Raw genomic sequence first — 26507 nt, 5'->3', positions numbered from 1 at the left:
AAATTGTAGCAAAGAAGAGCTTCTCTGAACATATCAATGATTTAAGATGATTTCAAACTCAGACATAACAATTTTTAACTCTGCATGTTATGTCTGCTTTCATGTATTACCACTGACCATATAACGTCTTTTGAAATGAATATATATCACATTGATCTATGACTGCATGACACACCAACTGCGAGGTTCAAAAACTTACCTTTGTAAACATGTGAGGAGTATTGCATATGGAGATGGTTCTGTAGTTTTGGCACAAAGTTCAGCTACTCGTGGATCTTCTATCTTGATTTCATCAAATATCTATAAAATTCGAGAATAAAATTTAATGATACACTCAAATTTGGTACAACAGAAAGGAAAAATGCTATGATAAGAATAACAAAATATTTTGTGCCTTTTATCAAGCACCAGCAGTTTAAAAATGATAAATATGGGAAGAGGAGAAAGGCAAATAAGCATAATAAGGTTTCTAAGCATGTGGTACTGTTAAAAAATGACAGAGATCAGCAAGATGATGACTATGCGATTTGTCAAAGTGTTGTGATTTTTTGACATTGTCACCTGGCTGGAAACCCAAGAGCTTTTCATCACACCATTATATGCCAGGAAAGACTACATTCACATGGGAAATCATTTTAATGTTACATTCATTCTCATGTTAATTTACTAGAATGTCAAATGTTTCAAAACAAGATTAACACATTTGGCATCTATACTATCAGTAATAGAAATTCTCTCAGCACTGCAATGCTCAGGTCACAAGCATATGACATCTCATCTAATCATATTCCAAACTGCAATGGCATAAAAATAAATGGATAACAGCAGGTATTAGAAAGTTCTCCCAGAACCTTACATACCTTAGTTCCACAAAAAACAGACATAATGGGCCATAATTCTTACATTTCTACCAAAGGTATATCATGATTTATAGAACACTGATTGCTGTAAAAAAGTTACTGAATGGCAAGATACTATATGAAGCAGAAAATAAAAGCAAACCAGTTTGGGACAAAAAACAAATGACATCTGTAAATAATTATGCACTTAGTATAGTGATGTTATTACAAAACACAAAGTCAGTAAAATTGTACAAAACCTATATAATAAAGTCTGCAAGCTTAGGTGCAGTACCATTTTGTATGGTGAAACATAATAAATGTGTCATTCATATTACGGAACTTATCAGAGAATTTACAACAGATGAGAGTTATGTCTCTGTTAAAGGAAAATTATGCAGAAGACATAGAAAACTAAAAGCCCATTTTTCCACTGTAATACTTCTCAATATCAAGAGAATCTATTGCGGAAGACAGATAAATGAATTATTTGAATAAATACTATCATTTAAAGGAATCACTACTTGGGCTCTAAAGAGGAATACTGATTCTCGGTTGACGTGTGCAAACACACAAAGATGCAGAGAGTTACCGACTAGTTATGTCCTTAGTCCCTTTATCAGTATGTAATAGCCAATGTCTCCTATTCATGTGTACATTCAATTCTTAACTACGGAATTCTTTTCTGGGGAACAAATGCACAGAAGTATTAACACAGTTTCCAAATTACAGTGAAGGCTATTAAAATAATACCCAATAATACTAATCAGGCTCACTGTATAGCTTTTTAAATTTTAGGGATTTTAGGTATGCCATGTGAGTACATTTACCAATCAGTTACGTGCATAAAAAATAATCTTCATAATTACTGTATAAACATCTCTGTCCCTGACCACTGAACAAGATCTACACTGAAGTTATATTTACCAAGATAGAACAAGAAGGCAGACTCAGTTTTCCATTCAAGCAAACACACACCAAACATTGTCTTCATCATCCCGAAGTCAGCTGATAGTGAGTCAGTGTTACATTATGAAATAATGTGTATACAGTGCGTACAGTGACCAGTTTTGAGAAATGAATGAACAGCACTAGCTCTTTAAATAACACCTTTGCAAAACAGTATTGTACACCACTGATAAACCAAATGAGGTTGTACTGTTGCAATCAGACTAGTCTTGTGTTCGAGGGGATGGCTGTTCCTCTCTCCATACAGATATTCCATTTGGGTTATATGTGGTCTCTCTAAATTATTTCAAGCAAATGCCAGGATTGTTTCAACTATAAAGTTACATTCAACTACCTGTCCCATCCTTGTCAAACTATACTTGTAAATAAGTAAATTCCTGTACATACAAATTGTGTGATTTTTTCAACTGTAGTACCAGTATCCCTGCAAAACTAATCCACAGACGAATAAAACTGCTACTACTGACACTGATTTCCATGTTGTAACCGATGTATAAAACTTAAGTCTTCTTAGTGGAACAAAAACTGATTATTGGTATCAGCATCATATCTCACTGCAGGATATCAATAAATATGAAGATTCGTACAGCATTAGTTTGATAAAGCAAATGGTAAAGCTAAAAGAAATAGCAAAAGAGAGCATCACTTTGCTGTGTAACAGCCAGAGGAATGTATTTCCAAAAATGTGATTTTCGGTTTTCTCAAACACATTTTTTCATGGTAGTCAGCTGTAGGTTGTATAAAAGCAATGTATCTCTATCTCTTCTCTTGGTGAGAATAACGTGCTGTGTATCTCCAAGTTGCAAGTTTATCTTAGAGACAGACAGATGTATTGATACTTACATTTTTCTGTTTCGAAGAAGTACATCTCAAGATTGGGACTGACTCCTAACTTTATGAAGTGAATTTGGAAATATGTTTTAAGCCAGCAGAGATCACACTCTACTTGTTTTGCAAAATATCATTTTCTTGTACTTTTGGACTATTTTCCTGTGTACTGAAGGAGAAGTATATATTCTCTAGCAGCAAATAACAAAATAACAAGTCCTGCGATGTCAATGGAAATGTTGTATCACATCTCACTGCTGAATCATACTTCTGTTCATCATATCTCGGAACAGTTTGTGTACAAGGTCTCAAGCTATTGCATTTTCTGTGTGAGTGCCAGTGAGAGGAGAAATGTTAGGCAACACAATGACTGTCCTTTATAAGAAATGTCAACACAATCATATTGGTTTCATTGTCACACCGCACTCTGTGTGATAGATACAGAAGAAAAGTGGCAGCAGCACCTTGATTTTGACTGCTGATGAAAGAGTTGTCATCGTCTAGGTATAAGGAGATTCAATGAGGCAAGCGGAGAGAATAAGGAACCGTATAAAATCTTTTCATACAATTGCATCACAATACTGGTGACAGAGCACTGTGTGACAGTTCTTACCAATAGAACTGAAAATGTAAATAATGTACAAACCATATAAAAGACTTTGCAAAGAGGATCAGGTTACTGCTGAAAAATATTGGCTCTACAGAGTAATAATCAATACAGCGTTTAACCTAGGCTCTCATGTACTTAGAAACAACATAAATAATCACTGGTATTACTTTCAAAATCGCTCTGAAGAAAATCAAAACACACAGGAAGACCAGCACGTAGAAGACCTAAAAAGAAAAGAGGCAGCTAGAAGTAAAATAAAAATAAAAAAATAAATAAATAAAATGAAATGCGAGCAGACCTGAGCAGAAGAATGCCATTTACTGGAATTTGACCAAGTATATGTAAGCTACTGACTCACTATAGCACCTACGACCATTTTCTACCAAAGAAGATTATCTGTGTACAACCTCACAGTGTATAATAGTGAGACCTGGAAAGCTAGAAATCACGTATGTCATGAAGGTGTGGCTAAATGCAGATCAACTCATGTAATGTCGTGTATATTTCAAGAACTGCGGAGGACTGCAGATGGTCATTAATTATTTCATTGTCCGACACCTGTGGAGGACAAAACTGAAACATTAATATGAGCACCATGTTTGTTCATGCTGTACAAACTCTGAACATTTCAATGATATAGCAGTACTTCTTTGAGTCTGGTCACTGTTTAATGGACTGTGATTCAGTCCATTCCACTATAGAGAGAGCTGCAAAAAATGTTTACATCTATGACCCATCAGGGTGGTGTACTATTACTCAGAATCCTTCAAAACAAAGGCTGTATGAAACTGTTGAAATGAACCAGGACTTCCTGGACTTCAGTGTTAAGCAGAGGTAACAGGTGAAAAATATAAAAAATTGACAGAGGAAACCAAGCACAATCTTTTTCAAAAATTTCTAAGGCCAAAAATTCAAAAGTTTGCCAGTTTACAGAAAATCCCAAAATTCCCAATCAATCTTCTAGCTGAAATCAAAGTACCCTAGTATGCTAGAACATCAGGAAGAGAAAATAAAATACCTCGTGGATTTCTGCCACACCAGCATTATCAAGGATCAGTGTCACACATTTTAAAAATATCTTTAAAAGGGACATCTGGAGTTCAGACTGCAGTGGCAATGGTTGTGGTGGAGCTAGTGCTAAAGTAAACAATCAGTGGAGACATATACAAAAATACACTAATATGCATTTATTTTACCTAGAATTTATCTATCTTTAATGTGGAAATCAACTATGTAAACTATATTTTCTCAGCCAAGTGTATATCTCCAAAGTGTGAAACTTCCATTTAGATTGGTTTGCTTCGAATCATAATTATATATCTCCTTGGCACTACATTAAGCAATAAATAAAAGTGAGCAGGGAAGGACTATTTTTAAAGATATTTTATCATCTGACATCTTTTCAAGTGTATTCTTTAATGGTGTAGAGATTTTTTCAATGCAGTTTGTACTACGTTACCAAAACACAAGATTTAGATGTTCAAATGCCTTCTTTCATCTTCCCTAAAAATTGCAGTTCATTTTTGGAACACAACCTACGACCAGAATAGAGACAGAAGTGGCGACACTTTCTCCAGGACCTGACCATCATTTCACAGGACAATGCTCAAGCATGTACAGTACAAGCTGTTACTGATTTGTTTGATTGAAGGGGCTGCTAAGTGCTATACCACCTACTGCACTTTCCTGACTTAAGCCCTCATGAGTTCAACTCGATTTCTAAACTGAAGGAAACACTTCACGGCATTCGCTTCAGAACTACTACAAATTTGTCGGGCAATAGACCACGCCGCTCCAACTGCCAACACAACTGGCACTGCTAAGAGTACCCTACAACTTCCACATCACTGGCAATGGGTTATACACAATGCTGGTGACTGCTTTGAAGGTCAGTAAAACTTTGAAACACTTATCTATTTTGTACAAGCTGTAAATAAATAGTTGCCGCTATTCAAGTTCCAAACCTCGTATATCTAGTTTCTGGGGATTTTTTTTATTTATTTTTTTCTTTTTCCTTTTTTTTAAATTAACCAGATTAATATTCTGATATAACTGAAAACACAGCCATCTAAAGCTGAACAAATTTGTCATGATAAACGTTACTTTTCAGGTTACAAGAACATTAGTCATGGAGTACCTCAAAGCTCTGTGGTAGGCCCTCTATTATTCCTTACTTTTATAAATGATTTACCATATCACTTGTTAGCAACAGAGTCAGTGTTATTTGCAGATGATACTAGCATTTTTATTAGAGGACACAACAAATCTGAGAAGGAAAGTCTTTCCTTCTCATCCCATATGGTAAGTCTGCCCTGACCAGCAGTTCTGGGTAACTTTCCCAAAATCCAACTCTTTTCCTAGACCTCTCCAGTCCTTTTCCTTCACCCTTCTTCCTTCCCCTTCAACCCTTCTTCCTGAAGGAGTCACTGGCTCCAAAAGCTTGCCAGTTACAACAGTCTTGTGTGTGTTCTGCCACTGCTTGGTGAGTAGGTTTTTTTATCTATCCAATTAAATAATTTAATAGAGGGAAACATTCCACGCGGGAAAAATATATTTAAAACACAAAGATGACGTGACTTACCATACAAAAGCGCTGGCAGGTCGATAGAAACACAGACAGACACATACATACACACAAAATTCAAGCTTTCGCAACAAACTGTTGCCTCATCAGGAAAGAGGGAAGGAAAGGGAAAGACGAAAGGAAGTGGGTTTTAAGGGAAAGGGTGAGGAGTCATTCCAATCCCAGGAGTGGAAAGACTTACCTTAGGGGGAAAAAAAGGACGGGTATACACACACATACACACACACATATCCATCCACACATATACAGACACAAGCAGACATATTTTGTCTTTAAATATGTCTGCTTGTGTCTGTATGTGTGTGTATGGATATGTATGTGTGTGTGTGTGTGTGTGTGTGTGTGTGTGTGTGTGTGTGTGTGTGAGTGTATACCCGTCCTTTTTTCCCCCTAAGGTAAGTCTTTCCGCTCCCGGGATTGGAATGATTCCTTACCCTCTCCCTTAAAACCCACTTCCTTTCGTCTTTCCCTTTCCTTCCCTCTTTCCTGATGAGGCAACAGTTTGTTGCGAAAGCTTGAATTTTGTGTGTATGTATGTGTCTGTTTGTGTTTCTATCGACCTGCCAGCGCTTTCGTATGGTAAGTCACATCATCTTTGTTTTTAAATACACTCCTGGAAATGGAAAAAAGAACACATTGACACCGGAGAGGGTAAGGAATCATTCCAATCCCGGGAGCGGAAAGACTTACCTTAGGGGGAAAAAAGGACGGGTATACACTCACACACACTCCGGACACTGCGAGAGGGCTGTACAAGCAATGATCACACGCACGGCACAGCGGACACACCAGGAACCGCGGTGTTGGCCGTCGAATGGCGCTAGCTGCGCAGCATTTGTGCACCGCCACCGTCAGTGTCAGCCAGTTTGCCGTGGCATACGGAGCTCCATTGCAGTCTTTAACACTGGTAGCATGCCGCGACAGCGTGGACGTGAACCGTATGTGCAGTTGACGGACTTTGAGCAAGGGCATATAGTGGGCATGCGGGAGGCCGGGTGGACGTACCGCCGAATTGCTCAACACGTGGGGCGTGAGGTCTCCACAGTACATCGATGTTGTCGCCTGTGGTCGGCGGAAGGTGCACGTGCCCGTCGACCTGGGACCGGACCGCAGCGACGCACGGATGCACGCCAAGACCGTAGGATCCTACGCAGTGCCGTAGGGGACCGCACCGCCACTTCCCAGCAAATTAGGGACACTGTTGCTCCTGGGGTATCGGCGAGGATCATTCGCAACCGTCTCCATGAAGCTGGGCTACGGTCCCGCACACCGTTAGGCCGTCTTCCGCTCACGCCCCAACATCGTGCAGCCCGCCTCCAGTGGTGTCGCGACAGGCGTGAATGGAGGGCCGAATGGAGACGTGTCGTCTTCAGCGATGAGAGTCGCTTCTGCCTTGGTGCCAATGATGGTCGTATGCATGTTTGGCGCCGTGCAGGTGAGCGCCACAATCAGGACTGCATACGACCGAGGCACACAGGGCCAACACCCGGCATCATGGTGTGGGGAGCGATCTCCTACACTGGTCGTACACCACTGGTGATCGTCGAGGGGACACTGAATAGTGCACGGTACATCCAAACCGCCATCGAACCCATCGTTCTACCATTCCTAGACCGGCAAGGGAACTTGCTGTTCCAACAGGACAATGCACGTCCACATGTATCCCGTGCCACCCAACGTGATCTAGAAGGTGTTAAGTCAACTACCCCGACCAGCAAGATCTCCGGATCTGTCCCCCATTGAGCATGTTTGGGACTGGATGAAGCGTTGTCTCACGCGGTCTGCACGTCCAGCACGAACACTGGTCCAACTGAGGCGCCAGGTGGAAATGGCATGGCAAGCCGTTCCACAGGACTACATCCAGCATCTCTACGATCGTCTCCATGGGAGAATAGCAGCCTGCATTGCTGCGAAAGGTGGATATACACTGTACTAGTGCCGACATTGTGCATGCTCTGTTGCCTGTGTCTATGTGCCTGTGGTTCTGTCAGTGTGATCATGTGATGTATCTGACCCCAGGAATGTGTCAATAAAGTTTCCCCTTCCTGGGACAACGAATTCACGGTGTTCTTATTTCACTTTCCAGGAGTGTACAATTAAACAATTTTGTCAATAATTGATTGTTTCCATTGTTATGGATGAAATGTAGAATAACTGAGCTATTTAAATCTTAAGAATGCTTAGTAGTTGCTGTAACATCGAAACAGTACTATTTGCTTACTATGCAAAAGTACCTAACCATTCCACCATGAAGTGATTTTGTGGCAAAATGGAAGTTTTGCAAAAGAATCATTTAAAATCTAAAAATGAGCAATCAGAATAATGAAATGTGTCATCAGCAAGGAATCATGCAGCATTTTTTTTTTAATTTAAAAATTTGACTTTACATGTATTCATACACAACACTAAAATACACAAACAAACTGGCAGCATGGTCATGAGCACCTGCATTGTAACTTCCTTTGCCATCCCACCTATACAAAAGCATCATAGCCCACCAAATTCCAAAATACCTTGCCTGGTTCAGTTTCACTGAGAGCATCTGTGTACCTAGACCCTGTCCTATCCTCATTCCACAACAATCTCAAATCTTCTCTCCCATATGCTTCACCTGATCCTCATCAGCCTAAAGTGTCACTTTCCCGAATACTGATCTACAAGTCTCTGATAACTGTGTTCAAACCTCTGTCCACATCCACCTCACTACCCATCAACATTACCTGCATTGTGCGTGGCACATCTGCAATTATAAGAATTCCCTTGTGCTCTATGTTGAAGGACTAACAAAGACTTTCAAGACAGGCACATTCCCCTAAACCTGGTTCACAGATAGCCCTCTCATACCATATCCTCTCACACTCCAAATCTTCCCACCACTTCCAAGAACTAACTACCAAGGAGCATCCCCTTCGTCCAAGACGATATGAGAGACGTGCTTGCTCATGTGAATGACTGTGTGTGTTTTTTTTCTGAAGAAGGCTTTGGCTGAAAAATGTGAAACTGTCTTTCCCTTGTGCCTGTCTGCAACTCAATGCATCATCTTTATGGTGAGTAGAAATCTATGTTTTCCTTACGCTGTAGTAAGGAAAGGTGCAAGAGTTCGGAGACAGTGGCGTCTGCTTCTCCTTCTCCTTCTCCTTCTCCTTCTCCTTCTCGCACAAGGGCTGAAGGGGCAGGAAGAGGGGTAAAGCAGAGAACTGGCAAGGTTTAGGAAATTTTAAGGATTACAGGAAACTTACCCATAACTCCGAATCAGGGGAGATTTCATCTCATGAAGAAATGGTGGATTGGATGACACATCACCTTGAATGAGGAATTGTACATTACTATGACAATATGGCTTGATGTACAAGTGGCACTCTTTTTTGCAGTGTGTGCAGGGAAGCTGATAGTTATCAGAAATGTCTCAACTCTGTGGCCATTTTGCTGAAAAGTAGTCAATTCATGCATGTAGTGTTTGTAAGTAAATCCTTTCTGATGTGCATGTTTATTTTAAAATTTGGCCCTACTGATCACTGGAAGCTTCAAAAGCTTGTAAATTTCCTTAATTTTATTCATGTTTTCTCCAGTTGCTACTTGGCGAGTACATACTTTTCCTGACCATTTATATTATGTTTTAATTTAAATGTTTTAATTGGGACCACAGAAAACTGCAAAAACCAAACAAGTGTATGAGCCAGAATTTCTCTCCTTGTGCTCATCATGACTTTAATTGAATTTTCCTTTTTAAATTATTAACCACTTCACTAACTTTCCAATTCCCCTAATGAAAGAACTATTAAAATTTTTGTAAATGCAGATCCAACAACTTTCAAAACCTGACTTCCACTTCGTAATGAGATTTTTAGTAGCACTTATAAAGATACAATTTATTGCTCACTGTCGTTTCCAAATGAAACATAATTAAAAGCCTAAAGTCAAAATATAAAACTCAAACATATGCACTAAAACTATCTTCGCCAGAAATGTTCATCTATGGGAGCTTCTCCCCTGCACTCCTCCTCCTCCTCTCTCAATGATCAATAGGGCCAAAAATTAAAACAGGCACGAACTTCAGAAAGGATTTATGTACAGGCCTACATAAAGAAATTGGATACTTTTCAAGAAAATGACCATGGAGTGAGACATTTTTGATAAAGGTGCCAGTTTCCCTACACACTTTGTAAAAAAAAGCATGCAACTTGTCTGTCAAACCATAGGGTCATACTGGTCTGCAGTTCCTCATCCAAGGTACATGTTATCTACTGCACCATTTCTTCATCTCCAGAAAAATAGGTGAGTTAGTTAGTCTTAAAGGCAGACTGAATAGAGGGCAATTAATTAATTCTCATTTAAGTCTGAGTTGGGTAAGGTCAGGCAGCAAACTGTATTTTGAATCATATTATTTCTTCGTGCTTTTCTTATATATAAGCTATATGTAAACTGAATGACACTGCCAAAAGTAAATTGAGTTATTTTGTGGAAAGGATAATGTTTTGATACATAGTTTAAATACCTATATGAAACAAAGTAAGAAATATGCTCTTCAATTTATTAATTCATGTAGCTTGACGGTTTTGTTTCCAGAAGTGGTAGCGTACGGACGTATGCATGGATCCGTCATACCAGCACTGTTAAAAATGTGTATTTCAGCCATTCATTAAAAGAGTTATAAAAAGTTATTAGAAAAGCAATATTTATTCGCATGGTTAAGAGGTCAACTGCCATCTGCTCATCATTTCACTTACCACTGAGATCCTGCATCAAGAGGTTCAGTGCAGACAAGAAGAATTTACACAGTATCCAGAGGAGCGTTCCTGCATCGACATTGTCACACTCAAGACTAAACACAAATGAATTAATATGAAGCAGTACATAATGTAAATTATGTTTACTGATCTTGAATGTATTGATATTTAAGGTCTGTTGATATTGGTATCAGTTTAAGTTCAATAGAGGTTGTGCACAGATTCATAAATTACCTACAAATTTCTTTAAACTATTCTTCCCAATCATTTTTTCCAATTATTCAAGCAATTATCAATGAATTAATCCATTTCCATATCCCTTTTCAATGGTGACGGTTTGAAGGACAGCGCCAAGCGAAATATGAACAGACCTTTCAATTGCTGAGATAAAAATTTCTGAGATAAATGATTCATACTGTTGTTATAAGGAAGTAATGAAACATTAATTGTATCTGCTTCATGTCCGCGAGACTGGGAATCGTTAAAACATTGAAGGAGCAAATTAAAATTAAATTCTGCCTACGAATGAGACAAACTGGGAATGCTGATTTCAGCGGTAAATGTAAAAAGCTGCTACGCTGTCTGCCTTATAAAGCCACACTTGATGCAGTCTCTCTGGCAGTAGATTCCTTCCAATTAATATCCTTTATGGAAAGTTCATTTCTAAAGAAAAGATGAAATTTGTACAAAGACATCACTAAAATCATTTAAATTGTGTAAGACTGTGTCATATAATATTTCACGTTCTTATGTCAGTAGTTTCAGCCATACTGCCTCATAACCTTTCCTCTTCTTTTAAACCTGAATTTATTTTAACTAGAAGTTGACTTTCTTTCTCTTTTAGAGCTTCGCCTACTGTATCTACGTAAATCTTGCACACTGACACTACCTTTTCAGCAAGAGTGCTGCCCTTATCCAGCATCCCAGTTATTTCCTTTACATATGCACATATCTTATCTCTCTGTATTTTGGCAAATTTTGACTCTAAACGTAACTGGCCCACTCTTAGACCTAAGTTTTGTACTTCTGTAGATACATTTTTACACACTTCTTGCAGCCCGCTGACTGTGTGAATGCATCTCCTGAATTTGAGAATATGCTTCACTAAGGTTCTGTCAGCTGCAAGTTGTTCCTGTTTATTGTCTACGGATGATACTCTTTCCGTTAACGTACACTATGTGATCAAAAGTATCCAGACACATGGCTGAAAATGACCCAAATGTTTGTGGCGCCTTCCATCGGTAATGCTGGAATTCAGTATGGTGTTGGCCCACCCTTAGCCTTGATGACAGCTTCCACCCTTGTAGGCATCCATTAAATTAGGTGCTGGATGGTTCCTTGGGGAATGGCAGCCCATTCTTCACAGAGTGCTGCACTGAGTAGAGATATCGATGTCGGTCGATGAGGCCTGGTGTAAAGTCAACGTTCCAAAACATCCCAAAGGTGTTCTGTAGGATTCAGGACAGGACTCTGTGCAGGCCAGACCATTACAGGGATGTTATTGTCGTGTAACCACTCCACCACAGACCATGCTTTATGAACAGGTGCTCGACTGTGTTGAAAGATGTAATCGCCATCCCTGAATTGCTCTTCAACAGTGGAGAGCAAGAAGGTGCTTAAAACATCAATGTAGGCCTGTGCTGTGATAGAGCCATGCAAAATGACTGGGGTGCAAGCCCCCTCCACGAAAAACATGACCACATCATAACACCACCACCTCCGAATTTTACTGTTGACACTACACACGCTGGGAGAAGACGTTCACCGAGCATTCGCCAAACCCACACCCTGCCATTGGATTGCCACATTGTGAACCATGATTTGTCACTCACAACGTTTTTCCATTTTTTACATTCCTTGCACCAAGCGAGGCATTGTTTGGCATTTATTGGCGTGATGTGTGGTTTATGAGCAGGCACTCGACCATGAAATCAAAATTTTCTCACCTCCTGCCTAACTGTCATACTACTTTCAGTTGATCCTGATGCAATTTGGAATTTCTGTGTGGTGGTCTGAGTAGATGTCTGCCTATTACGCATTACAACCCTCTTCAACTGTCGGCGGTCTCTTTCAGTCAACAGACAAGGTTGGCCTGTTCTACACTTTTGTGCTGTATGTGTCCCTTCACGTTTCCACTTCTCTATCACATCAGAAACAGTGGACCTAGGGAAGTTTATGAGTGTGGAAATCTTGCTTACAGATGTGTGACACAAATGACACCCAATCACCTGACCAAGTTCGAAGTCCGACAGTTCTCTGGAGCACACCATTCTGCTCTCTGATGATGTCTAATGACTACTGAGGTTGCTGATATGGAATAATACCTGGCAGTAGGTGGCAGCACAATGCACCTAATATGAAAAACGTATGTTTTTGAAGGCATCCAGATACTTTTGATCATATAGTTATTTATATTGCGAGATATGTTGGTACTTATTTCTTGGTTTAGTTGTTCACCTGGCTCTGGCACCTTTCCAGATAGCTCGTCAGATAATTCAGTTTTGCCCACCTCACTGAACTGTTGATTAACACTATTCTTGAAGTTGTTGACTGCCCGATTTTGCTGTATAAACTGTTATCCTATATGTTCCTTATGTTTTATGAACTGCTGTGTCATACACTTAAGTTGTTGTTTTACAACTTCCTGAAATTCCTGTGGTTCTAGGCGCTTCAGTCTGGAACCACGTGACTACTAAGGTCGCAGGTTCGAATCCTGCCTCAGGCATGGATGTGTGTGATGTCCTTAGGTTAGTTAGGTTTAAGTAAGTTCTAAGTTCTAGGGGACTGATGACCTCAGAAGTTAAGTCCCATAGTGCTCAGAGCCATTTGAACCTGAAATTCCTGTTGTTTCGTATACTGTTGTATTATTTGTTGCATCAGTTGCGTCAAATTGTGTGTCTCACTAGTATTTACATTGTTTTCACAAACTTTTCCTTTTCTTGCATTCACAATGTTGTGAGCAAGTAATCAAAGGAATTTTCACTGTCTCATCCTTTAGTTTCACTATTTGAAAAAATGTTTCCCTTGAGAACTGAGAAATTGTCTCATCGAGCATCATAAAAGTGACATCATGATTAGTTATATTAACAGTATCATCATTTGTTGATAGTGGGATGTCAACATCGCCGATTAGGTTGGCCAGTCCACGAGTTGGTGCATTACCTTCAGCTGTTGCCAAGCTCGGATTTCCATCATCTTGGCATATTGCATTTTGTAAGGAATGTTCAAAAATGGCCATTTCCTCTTCTCCATTGTCAATAGTTTATAACAAAATTATGAATAAAATTGTTTTCAAAAACGAACACAGATAGTGCCACAGAGATTCATGGACCAACAAGTAAACAATGGATTTGTAGTACAACAAGGATGGCAATCTTACCCCACACAGACCTTACGATAATGGTAATGGTAATCACAATGGCAGTGGTAAAAGCATTAAATTCATGGGCAGATATAAAAGAAATGGGCAAAAATTTAACAAAAACAACTATTCATGGGCAAATAGCGTATGGGCAGCCTGTACAATATTTACCAACACAAGCTACTGGCAATAACCAGCCCATCGCTTGGCAAACACAAAACAATACCAGATAGTTGAATAATCCCAGACAGCGGAATGCAGCCAGCAGAGTAATGCACATAAGCCGAATAACAAGCAAAACCAAAGAGAATTTCAATCAAGAGCCTCACAGTATACTAACTGGCATAATCAAACACCAACAGTCCATATAGTAGAAGTTACACATAGCCCAGAGACAGATGCACCCCGCAACGCCAGAAAACTTGGGCCAGTCATGGTAGGCCCCCATTCTGTGGCCTGGGAGGAGAATTGGGACACGAGCTTGATTGACACTTGATTCATCAGACACGATTATGTTGTTAGTTATTAAGGATAATTTTTGTTTGTATTTTTATTTTTTCTTATATGTCAAATGTGCACGCAATAAGGTAATATGTTGTAACAAGGAAGAATTTTACTTTTATATGTCTAGAGACGACACACTAAATAAAACGCTTTGCCTTCTGCGTAGCCCAGTTGTAAACAAATAAACAAACTTATGAAACACTTGGTAGTGTGCAATGCAATACATAACACACCACAACACAAGTGGTATCAGAGCGCCACAGCGCATGTGCATTGGGGAGCAAGCTAATCAACAAATTGCAAGCATGTGCACGCCAGACAGGCACATCTGAAGTGTTGGAGCGCCCAAAACAAACAAACCTGATGAGCTACAGCCCGCACTAGCATTTGTAAAGCCTATTGAATAAACAGAGACATAGAAAATTAAGAGAGAGTCTATACTATAACTGCGACTATCTACACAAGACACACACACACACACACACACACACACACACACACACACACACACACAGATAACATAAGGGATTATATACAGAGGAAAGAGATGCTAAACTACTTGAAATTATTTAAGCTATGCTATTATATATATTATATCTATATATGCACAATATTTATGAATTAAAGTATTGAAAGTGCGTGAACTAATTATGCTTGATGGACGAGAAAAGTCTTGCTGCAGGTAAACAAGCACGTACAGTATATGTGGCAAACTTAATAAGAGTACAAGAGCTCGCGCGCGCGGTGGTGTGTGTGTGTGTGTGTGTGTGTGTGTGTGTGTGTGTGTTGTACTTCAGAAGGAGGCCTTTTGTCTGAAAGTTTACTTGTTTAGCTGTATTTTTTTATGCCTATCTGTGACCCAACATCTCCACTATACGGTGAGTAGTAATCTATCTTTCTCATAATATTGTCATATACAGCATACACTTTCTCTGTAGAAAACACAGAAAATTTACAGCTACAAAGATAGTCTAATTCTAATAAATTCCAGCATATGCTGGGCCCATTGTGGCAAAGCTGCATAGAGCCTATGTTTCTTTAGCTGTACTGCAGAGCAACTCAGCGAGTGTGTGCCACTCAGTGAGTGCACTTCATGTGATACCAATTGCAGAAACTGGCGGACATGTGTTCCCACAATGGTTGCAAAGTGAGTTATGGGGAATGAGCACCTGTCACAAGGTATTGCCTTGAGGATACAGTGCTCTACAATATGCAGTTGCAATGACGGTCATACCTTGCGACGCACAGCTCTGTGGCCTCCTCAACTATTGAAGTCATCATGATGAAAAATAGTTAATACATGTGTACAGTGTCTATACATGATACCTTTTCTCATATTCAAATATGTTTTAATTTTATTTCCAATTATTTTTGCTGGACTTACTTCTCTCTTGATTCGGACCTGTGAATGACTGCTTCTCCCTACCATTCTCTATTCTGAGGGACAAACTGCTTAAAATGTAGTAACAGTTATAAACAGATACCTGCTTCCCTTCTCACCCTACCATTATCTGTTAATCTATGAAAACAGCTACAGTTGTTGCTCGTTCAGCAGCTGGTGTGTTCTGTCTACATCCTTCTTCCTGATGCTCCTAACAGATGTTGAAGGACATCACATAAATAGTGCATCAGCGAACATCAATCTGTGCATTCGAACAATAGTAGTGCCTCAGCAATCTAAGCACCATTGTTGTTGAATTCTATTTCTATTTTCAAATTTTTCTAAAAACAAATATTTGTGATATAATCAAGAAGTAATGGGATTTTTTTTTTTAATTCATAGACTTTACTCAACCAATTTTCAATTTCTTTTATCTTTTTGGTACAAATGTTCCTGATGTATCTTTGCTTTTTCAGCTATTTTGAATACTTAGTTTATTGTTGACAGTCAAAAAGATTATATTTGTTTTCGAGTGCTGAGTGAATTTTTACTTTTGAAAAAGATGGATCACAGAATTTGCATCAAATTTTGCTTGAAAAATATGACTGTGGTCTTGGGCAAATCAACTATCACTTGTAGTGCTGCAAAGTGGTTTCAGTCATATATTACTAATAGAAAACAAAGGGTGTCATTACGTAACAGTTCAGCAGTACGCAATCAGACATCATCTGACTGGGAAGAAATTACATGTGGTGTTCCCCAAGGTTCCATACTACTTTTTCTTGTGTGTATTAATGACCTGTCATCTGTTACATTACCAGATGCCAAGGTTCCCTTTTTTTGCAGATGATACAAACATTGTAATAAATAGTAAATCAAATATAAATTTAGAAAAGGTAGCAAATCAAATTTTTACTGACATTAATAAGTGGTTCATAGCCAATTCACTGTCATTAAACTTTGAAAACACCTACTATATGCAATTCAGAACTTCCAAGAGATCTCCTTCTAGTGTGTGCACAAAATATGAAGACATCGAAATAGGAGAAGTTGAGAGTGTAAAATACTTGGGATTACAACTTGATAATAAATTCAGTTGGGAGCGACATACTCACAAACTGCTAAAGTGCCTAAACAAGACTGTGTTTGCAATGCGAATGATGTCAGACATAGCAGATATAAATATAAAAAAACGCATATTTTGCTTATTTTCACTCCATTATGTCATATGGTATCATATTTTGGGGTAACTCCTCAAACTGAGAAAAAATTTTTAGAGTACAGATGAGTATAATAAGAGTAATGTGTAGCGTAAATCCAAGAACATCATGTCAAAACCCATTCAAAGAATTGGGCATACTAACCACAGATTCTCAGTATATTTATTCCTTAATTAAGTTTGTTGTGAGTAATACATCTCTTTTTCCAACGAACTGCTTAGTAGGGTTGGGTTGGGTTGTTTTGGGGAAGGAGACCAGACAGCGAGGTCATCGATCTCATCGGATTAGGGAAGGACTGGGAAGGAAGTCGGCCGTGCCCTTTGAAAGGAACCATCCCGGCATTTGCCTGGAGCAATTTAGGAAAATCACGGAAAACCTAAATCAGGATGGCCGGACGCGGGATTGAACCGTCGTCCTCCCGAATGCGAGTCCAGTGTTTAACCACTGCGCCACCTCGCTCAGTGAACTGCTTAGTACACAGTATCAATACTAGGAATTATATATAATAGAGGGAAACATTCCATGTGGGAAAAATACATCCAAAAATAAAGATGATGTAACCCACAAAAACAAAAGTGCTGGTATGTTGATAGACACACTAACAAACACAAACCCACACACAAAATTCAAGCCCCTGCAACCTACGGCTGCTTCATCAGCCTGCTTTCCTGATGAAGCAGCCGTGGGTTGCGGGAGCTTGAATTTTGTGTGTGGGTTTGTGTTTGTTAGTGTCTCTATCAACATACCAGCACTTTCGTTTGGTGGTTTACATCATCTTTGTTTTGATGATGTAACTTACCAAACGAAAGCGTTGGTATGTTGATAGAGACACAAACAAACACAAACACAAAATTCAAGCTTTCACAACCCATGGTTGCTTCATCAGGAAAGAGGGAAGGAGAGGGAAAGATGAAAGGATGTTGGTTTTAAGGGAGAGGGTAAGGAGTCATTCCAATCCCGGGAAACATTCCATGCATGGGTCTTTAAATATGTCTGCTTGTGTCTGTATATGTGTGGATGGATACGTGTGTGTGTGCGCGAGTGTATACCCGTCCTTTTTTCCCCCTAAGGTAAGTCTTTCCGCTCCCGGGATTGGAATGACTCCTTACCCTCTCCCTTAAAACCCACTTCCTTTCGTCTTTCCCTCTTTCCTGATGAGGCAACAGTTTGTTGCGAAAGCTTGAATTTTTGTGTATGTTTGTGTTTGTTTGTGTGTCTGTCGACCTGCCAGCACTTTCATTTGGTAAGTCACATCATCTTTGTTTTTTTTTTCATATATAATTGTAAGCGGCGGTAGCGCGCACAAAAGCAAGCCATGCCGCGAGCGGCGACAGGCCGTAAACATGCACTATCAGAGTGCGACAAACAATGCATGACACAGTACAGTAATGCATTTTCAGCTTAGAGTGACGTAAACACCTATAAAAAAGAAAACGGCACTTATCAGATAAAAGCAAAATAAGCAATCGATTCAAACCAGACGAAGCACGTGAAAAAGGAAGGGTACTCGTATAAATACGGACGGAGCACCTGACGCCTGACGCATAGCAATGACTACCTGGTAAAGCTTAACTGCTTACAACTCGAACCAAACTACTGTAGCTGTATCGTCATTCATTCGACCTAAATTGTGTCTCATATTACAATGGACCAACTTTGTTTCAATTTGGAGGTGCGGCCTAAAACTTTTCTCTCCCCTTGAATTTCAGGTCTCAAATTTCAGATGCGTCTTAGATTCGGGAATTTTTTTTTTTCCTTATTTCGAGTCTCATTTTTCAGGTGCGGCTTAGATTCGAGTGCAGCTTAGATTTGAGTAAATATGGTACTAACATAACCACCAATGGCCATTAAAATTTACTTACAGATAGGTATGAGTCTGATGATCCATGTTCAGTTTTTGCCCCACCTCTGTCACTTGACTGAATTTTTTCTCTCATTTCAGGAATCAAAATTTCCAGGGTTGCTTTTGCAGCTTCTGATTTTGCTTGTTTTTTGCTTGTCCCATATCCAACTCCATACTGCATGCCATTTATTGATACTGTAGCTGAATAGGGTGTACCTGCATTTTCTATAAGATAAAATAACAACCTAAGATACACGAAAATAAGAAAACTCTTTGTAAATTATTTGTTAATCTTTATAACAGCACATTGACAGAAGATTTCACTAGAATTTCAGACACCTCAGCTCATGTTATTAAAACTCAATCTAAAAATAATATTTTTTCATATCCATTAGTTGATGAAGTTTACTATTAATAATTATATAAAAATTCAAATAAATAATTTCAGGTTGTCATTATGTTTCTAATTACTACTACTACTACTACTACTACTACTACTATTATGATTGTTATTATTATCATCGTCCCCATTACTGTTACTACTACGAGGGCAGTTCAATAAGTAATGCAACACATTTTTTTTCTGAAACAGGGGTTGTTTTATTCAGCATTGAAATACACCAGGTTATTCCCCAATCTTTTAGCTACACAACACTATTTTTCAACGTAATCTCCATTCAATGCTACGGCCTTACGCCGCCTTGAAATGAGGGCCTGTATGCCTGCACGGTAACATTCCACTGGTCGATGTCGGAGCCAACGTCGTACTGCATCAATAACTTCTTCTTCATCCGCGTAGTGCCTCCCACGGATTGCGTCCTTCATTGGGCCAAACATATGGAAATCCGACGGTGCGAGATCGGGGCTGTAGGGTGCATGAGGAAGAACAGTCCACTGAAGTTTTGTGAGCTCCTCTCAGGTGCGAAGACATGTGTGAGGTCTTGCATTGTCATGAAGAAGGAGAAGTTCGTTCAGATTTTTGTGCCTACGAACATGCTGAAGTCGTTTCTTCAATTTCTGAAGAGTAGCACAATACACTTCAGAGTTGATCGTTTGACCATGGGGAAGGACATCGAACAGAATAACCCCTTCAGCGTCCCAGAAGACTGTAACCATGACTTTACCGGCTGAGGGTATGGCTTTAAACTTTTTCTTGGTAGGGGAGTGGGTGTGGCGCCACTCCATTGATTGCCGTTTTGTTTCAGGTTCGAAGTGATGAACCCATGTTTCATCGCCTGGAACAATCTTTGACAAGAAATTGTCACCCTCAGCCACATGACGAGCAAGCAATTCCGCACAGATGGTTCTCCTTTGCTCTTTATGGTGTTCGGTTAGACAACGAGGGACCCAGCGGGAACAAACCTTTGAATATTCCAACTGGTGAACAATTGTGACAGCACTACCAACAGAGATGTCAAGTTGAGCACTGAGTTGTTTGATGGTGATCCGTCGATCATCTCGAACGAGTGTGTTCGCACGCTCCGCCATTGCAGGAGTCACAGCTGTGCACGGCCGGCCCGCACGCGGGAGATCAGACAGTCTTGCTTGACCTTGCAGCGATGATGACACACACTTTGCCCAACGACTCACCGTGCTTTTGTCCACTGCCAGATCACCGTAGACATTCTGCAAGCGCCTATGAATATCTGAGATGCCCTGGTTTTCCGCCAAAAGAAACTCGATCACTGCCCGTTGTTTGCAACGCACATCCGTTACAGACACCATTTTAACAGCTCCGTACAGCGCTGCCACCTGTCGGAAGTCAATGAAACTATACGAGACGAAGCAGGAATGTTTGAAAATATTCCACAAGAAATTTCCGGTTTTTTCAACCAAAATTGGCCGAGAAAAAAAATGTGTTGCATTACTTATTGAACTGCCCTCGTACTTCTACTATTACTACTATTGTTGTGCTGTAATTCAAGCATCTAACACAGTACACACAAACTGAATGCCCAGTCAGATAAAAACTTAGATGATCGTAATTACAGACACTCAGTTTAAAAATGACCGTAAGAAAAAACAGCTCTTGAGTATCATCACCGTGACAGATGATTTTCATGCTTACCTCTTCCTTGAATTAACAAAAAGAATTAGGTAAGTTTCAGAAATGATTACCTAGCTCCTTAAATTTGTAAGAAGGTTGCTTCTTCAATGCGTGCTGGACATACTCATGAAGAATACAAACATAACTCTTTCCATTTGGATTCATAATCCACTCTTTCCTTGGATGACCATTTTCTCGACAGCCTGTAATAGTATTGATGGTATAAAAATCTCTGTAATATTTTCAAGGGAAAAGCAATTACAACAAAACTTTCACATCCTGAAATTTTAACATAATGACTACTCACCAAATCCGTAAGGCACTGAGCAGCAGATATGCAATTAGAAAAGAGTAATAAGCTGCTTCAGAGACAACAGAAAACGACTTACTGCCATCTCATAGCACCGCAAACCAACATGTGTGAGTAGGCTGCTGGGCTGATATGTGATATGGGTGGTGAAGACAAGTGCTGTGTGACAGGGACAGGAAGGGACAACAGAGCAGAACATTAGGCATATCATTCCATGTAGAACATGCAAATGTGTGAAGTAAAGGTGGGTCTCACTTATGCAGGGATGCTGATGAAGGGTGGGTTGATGCTGAAAGAAATTCTGAGAGAATAGTATAGGGGAAAAATACAGAGTGCATCAAAGGAGATAAGAAAAAGATAATATGGTTGAGTGGAGTAAACCTGGAGTATTCAACTTTATTTCCAATTCTTTTGTCTGTTTTGATGGGGTTTGGATTGTTTGGTGAGGATTTGCTTGTTTATATTTTGTAGCAGAGGAGCCACATGTGTGAATCAACTGCATTAGAGACATTTCTTGGCATGAGATGAGGCACGACAGCTGACCATACACCTCTAGAATTTTTGTGACAAATAGGCTGAGAACTTTTTGGCGCTGTGATTGCACACAGATAAAATAATACTGGGTCAGGAACAACAGAATTTGCAGGAAATATCTGGGAGGGTAGTGAGAGGCCAGTTGCACATTCTGCAAGATATTCAAAATAAAAGTAGCTCTGAGGAAATCCTTACAAAATATTAGTGAGATATCAAGGGCTGTTAAGGAAATCTTAGGGCACGAGGAAGTGGTGCAAGAGAGGTAAAATGGAAATAAGTATACTGCTGGAATCAGTAAGTGGAACAGGAAAAGAAAAAACAAGAAGAGGGACACAAAGATGAGGAAGCCAAAAGGATGGTGAAAAAAATTGAAACAACATTGAAGAGCAAACATGTGGGTTAAAACAAAAGACATAAGAACAGAAAAAGCATAGGGAACAGCCAGCAAAGAACTCTGAAAAAGAAACAGATGCAGACATACTAAACTGTGAAGAAGGGCATGAAGAACTACAATGTGCTGATTTTGGAATTAGCACATTATTCAATGCAGTTGAGAACATTGACAAGATATAGAAAATAATTGCATAGTTCTGGAGGCAGGGGATTGTGTTAAGCCTAGTTTACATGATGACACTAGGTTGCAGGCAACTGCACTACCGGTCACTGTGCATGCACGCCAAGCGTTTGGGCAACTCGTTGGTGAAACTAAACACTTTCGGCATGTTCCAACTTTGGCGACCCTAGTTGCCTGAGTTTTGAGGTTGTGTGTGTTCGTAGAGCATAGACAAACTGAAATACGAAGTGGGGATGGAGAATAATGTTCGCTTTTTGAATATCTATACTTTACATAGGTGTTTGTGGGATTTCAGTGATGCTGATTACAAAAATATGCAACATATTGAAGCTGCTGAGACCGTCATGTGCAATTATAATATAAATGGTTTGACAATACCTGAGCTGCAGGGCAAAATTTATTGAGTTAGGAGCACATATACAACTAAATTAATAATAATACAAGCAAGTGTAAGTCTATCTGTGGCAATGCTCTTGTCTACAAGACAAGTTGGCCAACTCTTTGTTAAGGAATATCGTTGACAGGAGGGAAGGCTATACAAATTCAAGAAGCTGCATTCTTTATTCAATATTAATCTATTTAAAACGTTGCTGCAGTGCTCCCCATTCACATATGTTAGAATTTTGAAATATTGCTACTGTACAGATCTATCTTCAAGAGAGTAGTTAATGTGGCCTGCTTCGAATAATTATTGTTGCTAATGTTAATAATTATTACTGTTAATATTAATAATTATTACTGTTAGTGAAATAGCGTCATCACCAACTAAAACCATATCTTATAGCATACCGAGTGTTCTCGATTGTAATGCACGCAATATGATACGTAATTTCAGTTCTGGCGACAGTGCTTCATGCATTACAGTACCTTTATTCCTTATCGCATAATTGACTCTATTTAGAAGTAACGTAAATGGTTCTGGTGACATTATAAGATAATTAAAAGAACTTCTTCGATCTTCCATTATAAATTATTTCAGCAAGGATCCTGAGCAACCAAGCTAACGTCTTTTCTTGATCCAGTCACAAATCAAAACACGTTTCTTATTTTTTTCCTTGTGTAGCAATTCCACACAACAAGCTTTAACTCCATCACAACTCGTGCGACGTGCAGCTGCCAAAACTTTCATTTCAGACACAACTCGGGGACCCACAAAATGATGAAACTGAAGTGTACACTGGTGTCGCCGTGTCTACAGTCATATATGAAACCACTTGCATGCAACGCATTCCAAGCAACGTGTGACGCAACCCAATGTCGTCGTGTAAACTAGGCTTTACTGAAGTTTGAACAGATGCTAAACATGTGCTGATGTTGAAATACATAAATTTAAAATTGTGCACAATACCAACTGAACAAAACATAGTACCCTGTGGCTACAATATCAACAAGTAACAACTGGAATTGATAAATTCATACAAACAGATGGGTGTAACAATTTGCAGGGATATGAAATTGAACAATCACATAGGATCATTCATTCATTTGTGGAATAATAGGGAAATGCAAAAATTCTGCAAAGCAGATTACCTATGTGACCTATTTTAGAATATTGCTCAAGTAGGTAGGATTTTGCATCGATGCACTTTGCACAACACTTTTCCAAAGATTATATTTTATCACTGAAGTGTTTTTCGGAAGGTCTGTGAAATCCTCACCTACAGCTCCCCTGATCTTTTCATAGACAGATAAAATTTTTCAACCATAAATTTCCTTAGATGTGGAAATAAGTAGATGCCAGAGTGGAGGGGGGGGGGGGGGGGCACTTCAAATCTGTACCAGGCTGGATTTTCTGACAGTCAGTACTTCTAATGCTCTGTTTTCAAAGCAGCTTTCATTATTCCAATGAAAGTTGACTTTTTTTTCCTGCTTTTGCAACCTATGTTCTGACACACACACACACACACACACACACACACACACACACTCTTACTTACTTACTTACTTTTTCACCCAGTTAGTCCAGAAGCCTTGCCCAGCATTCATGAGTTATTATTATTTTACTCTTTGCAAGCAATAAAACAGGATTCATTGTACTAGATAACATTAGTGGAACCTTTCCAGCAGATGAAATTCTACTCATGTTTCCTTAAGCAATGCCACCAACTTTTATCTGTTGATCTGGTTGCTGTTCTGTTTGTTTTTTTTTTTAATGATGCCAATATTACTGACAAGGGAACCTCCCCATCGCACCCCCCTCTGATTTAGTTATAAGTTGGTACAGTGGATAGACCTTGAAAAACTGAACACAGATCAATCGAGAAAACAGGAAGAAGTTGTGTGGAACTATGGAAAAAATAAGCAAAATATACAAACTAAGTAGACCATGTGCAAGATAGGGAACACCAAGGTTAGTCTAAGCCCATGAGCGCCGTGGTCTCGTGGTTAGCGTGAGCAGCTGCGGAACGAAAGGTCCTTGGTTCAAGTTTTCCCTCAAGTGAAAAGTTTAATTTTTTATTTTCAGACAATTATTATCTGTCCGTCCGTCCTTCCGATGCGAGGTAACTACGCCATAGTATGGGGACGGTACACCTAAACGGAAAAATTTGAAAACGTTAAAAACATATGTTTTGACAGAGCACAGAGAAAACTGTGCGACTGTGAAACTGTTGCATTCATTTGTTGCAGTTTATGTGACAAACTCTCATTTTCATCACTTTTTTGGGAGTGATTATCACATCCACAAGAAAACCTAAATCGGGCAAGGTAGAAGAATCTTTTTACCCATTCGCGAAGTGTACAAGTTAGGTGGGTCGACAACATATTCCTGTCATGTGACGCACATGCCGTCACCAGTGTCGTATAGAATATATCAGACGTGTTTTCCTGTGGAGGAAACAGTTGACCTATGACCTTGCGATCAAATGTTTTCGGTTCCCATTGGAGAGGCACGTCCTTTCGTCTACTAATCGCACGGTTTTGCGGTGCGGTCGTAAAACACAGACACTAAACTTCTTACAGTGAACAGAGACGTCAATGAACGAACGGACAGATCACAACTTTGCGAAAATAAAAAATTAAAATTTTCACTCGAGGGTAGACCTGAACCAAGGACCTCTCATTCCGAAGCCACTTACGCTGACCACAGGACCACGGTGCTCCTGGGCTCACATTCTCCTTGATGTTGCCTATCTTGCGCATGGACTACTCAGTTTGTATATTTTGCTTATTTTTTTCATAGTTCCACAAAACTTCTTCCTGTTTTCTCAATTGATCTATGTTCAGTTTTTCAAGGCCTATCCACTGTGCCAACTTATAACTAAATCTGAGGCGGGTGCGATGGGGAGGTTCCCTTGTGAGACATATTTTCTCTCTTTTGCTACGAGGGTCACTCCAAAATAAATGCACACTATTTTTGTAAAAATACAGTTTTCATTCTGCATGTGTGAAAGTTTTACAGTGTGTAGATGCAACCTCCCCACTTTTTTTCAAACTTAGTTCAACCTGTGGCGCCGTCACAGAATGTCTTCAAGATGGCTGCTACACTAGATGTTTGTCAGAAGCAACATGCTGTCATAGAATTCCTGTGCTGTGAAAACGAGGCAGTGGGAATATTCCACAAGAGGTTGGTGTATGGAGATGCTGCTGTCAATCGCAATACAGTCAGTTGGTGGGCAAGCAGGTTATGTGATGAAAGCGGGCTTGGCAATATTGAGGATTGTTCTCACAGCGGCAGGCCTCGTACTGCACACACTCCAGACAATGTGCAGAGAGTTAACAAATTGGTGACTGCTGACAGATGCATCACAGTGAACGAATTGTCATGCTACGTTGGGATAGGAGAAGGAAGTGTTTGCAGAATACTGAAAGTGTTGGTGTTAAAAAAGGTTTGTGCCAGGTGGGTTCCCAGTATGTTGACAGTGGCTCACAAAGAAATAAGAAAAACAGTATGCAGCGAACTTTTGGAACAGTACGAGCTCCATGTGACTATCATCTCTTTGGGAAACTGAAACACTCTCTTCGTGGAACAAGGTTTGAAGATTATGATTACCTTGTGCACACTGCCAAACAGTGGCTCCAACAGGTTGGTCCAGAATTTTACTGTGTGGATATACAGGCACTGGTTCCAAGATGGCGTAAGGCAGTTGAGAGGGATGGAAATTATGTGGAGAAATGGAAATTATGTGGAGAAATGAAAATAATTTTACTAAGGGATGTATCTAAAAACTGTAAAAC

The 26507-nt window shown here is 39.6% G+C and overlaps 1 protein-coding gene across 1 annotated transcript in view; it reads right to left on the bottom strand.

Annotated features, from left to right (window-relative positions):
• LOC124711375 (microprocessor complex subunit DGCR8) overlaps positions 1–26507 on the bottom strand; it is a 238048-nt gene that overhangs the window by 54269 nt on the left and 157272 nt on the right. The window contains exons 8-10 of the mRNA XM_047241426.1: positions 20985–21116; positions 18886–19091; positions 200–300 (exon numbers count right to left, since the gene is read on the bottom strand). Coding sequence (XP_047097382.1) covers positions 200–300; positions 18886–19091; positions 20985–21116 — 439 coding nt within the window. The remainder of the gene's footprint in view (positions 1–199; positions 301–18885; positions 19092–20984; positions 21117–26507) is intronic.

The sequence above is a fragment of the Schistocerca piceifrons genome, chromosome 8 (assembly GCF_021461385.2).
Source record: "Schistocerca piceifrons isolate TAMUIC-IGC-003096 chromosome 8, iqSchPice1.1, whole genome shotgun sequence".
Taxonomy (NCBI): Eukaryota; Metazoa; Arthropoda; class Insecta; order Orthoptera; family Acrididae; genus Schistocerca; species Schistocerca piceifrons.
The sequence above is the reverse complement of the archived record's forward strand: the minus strand, read 5'-3'. Positions and strand labels throughout refer to the sequence as shown.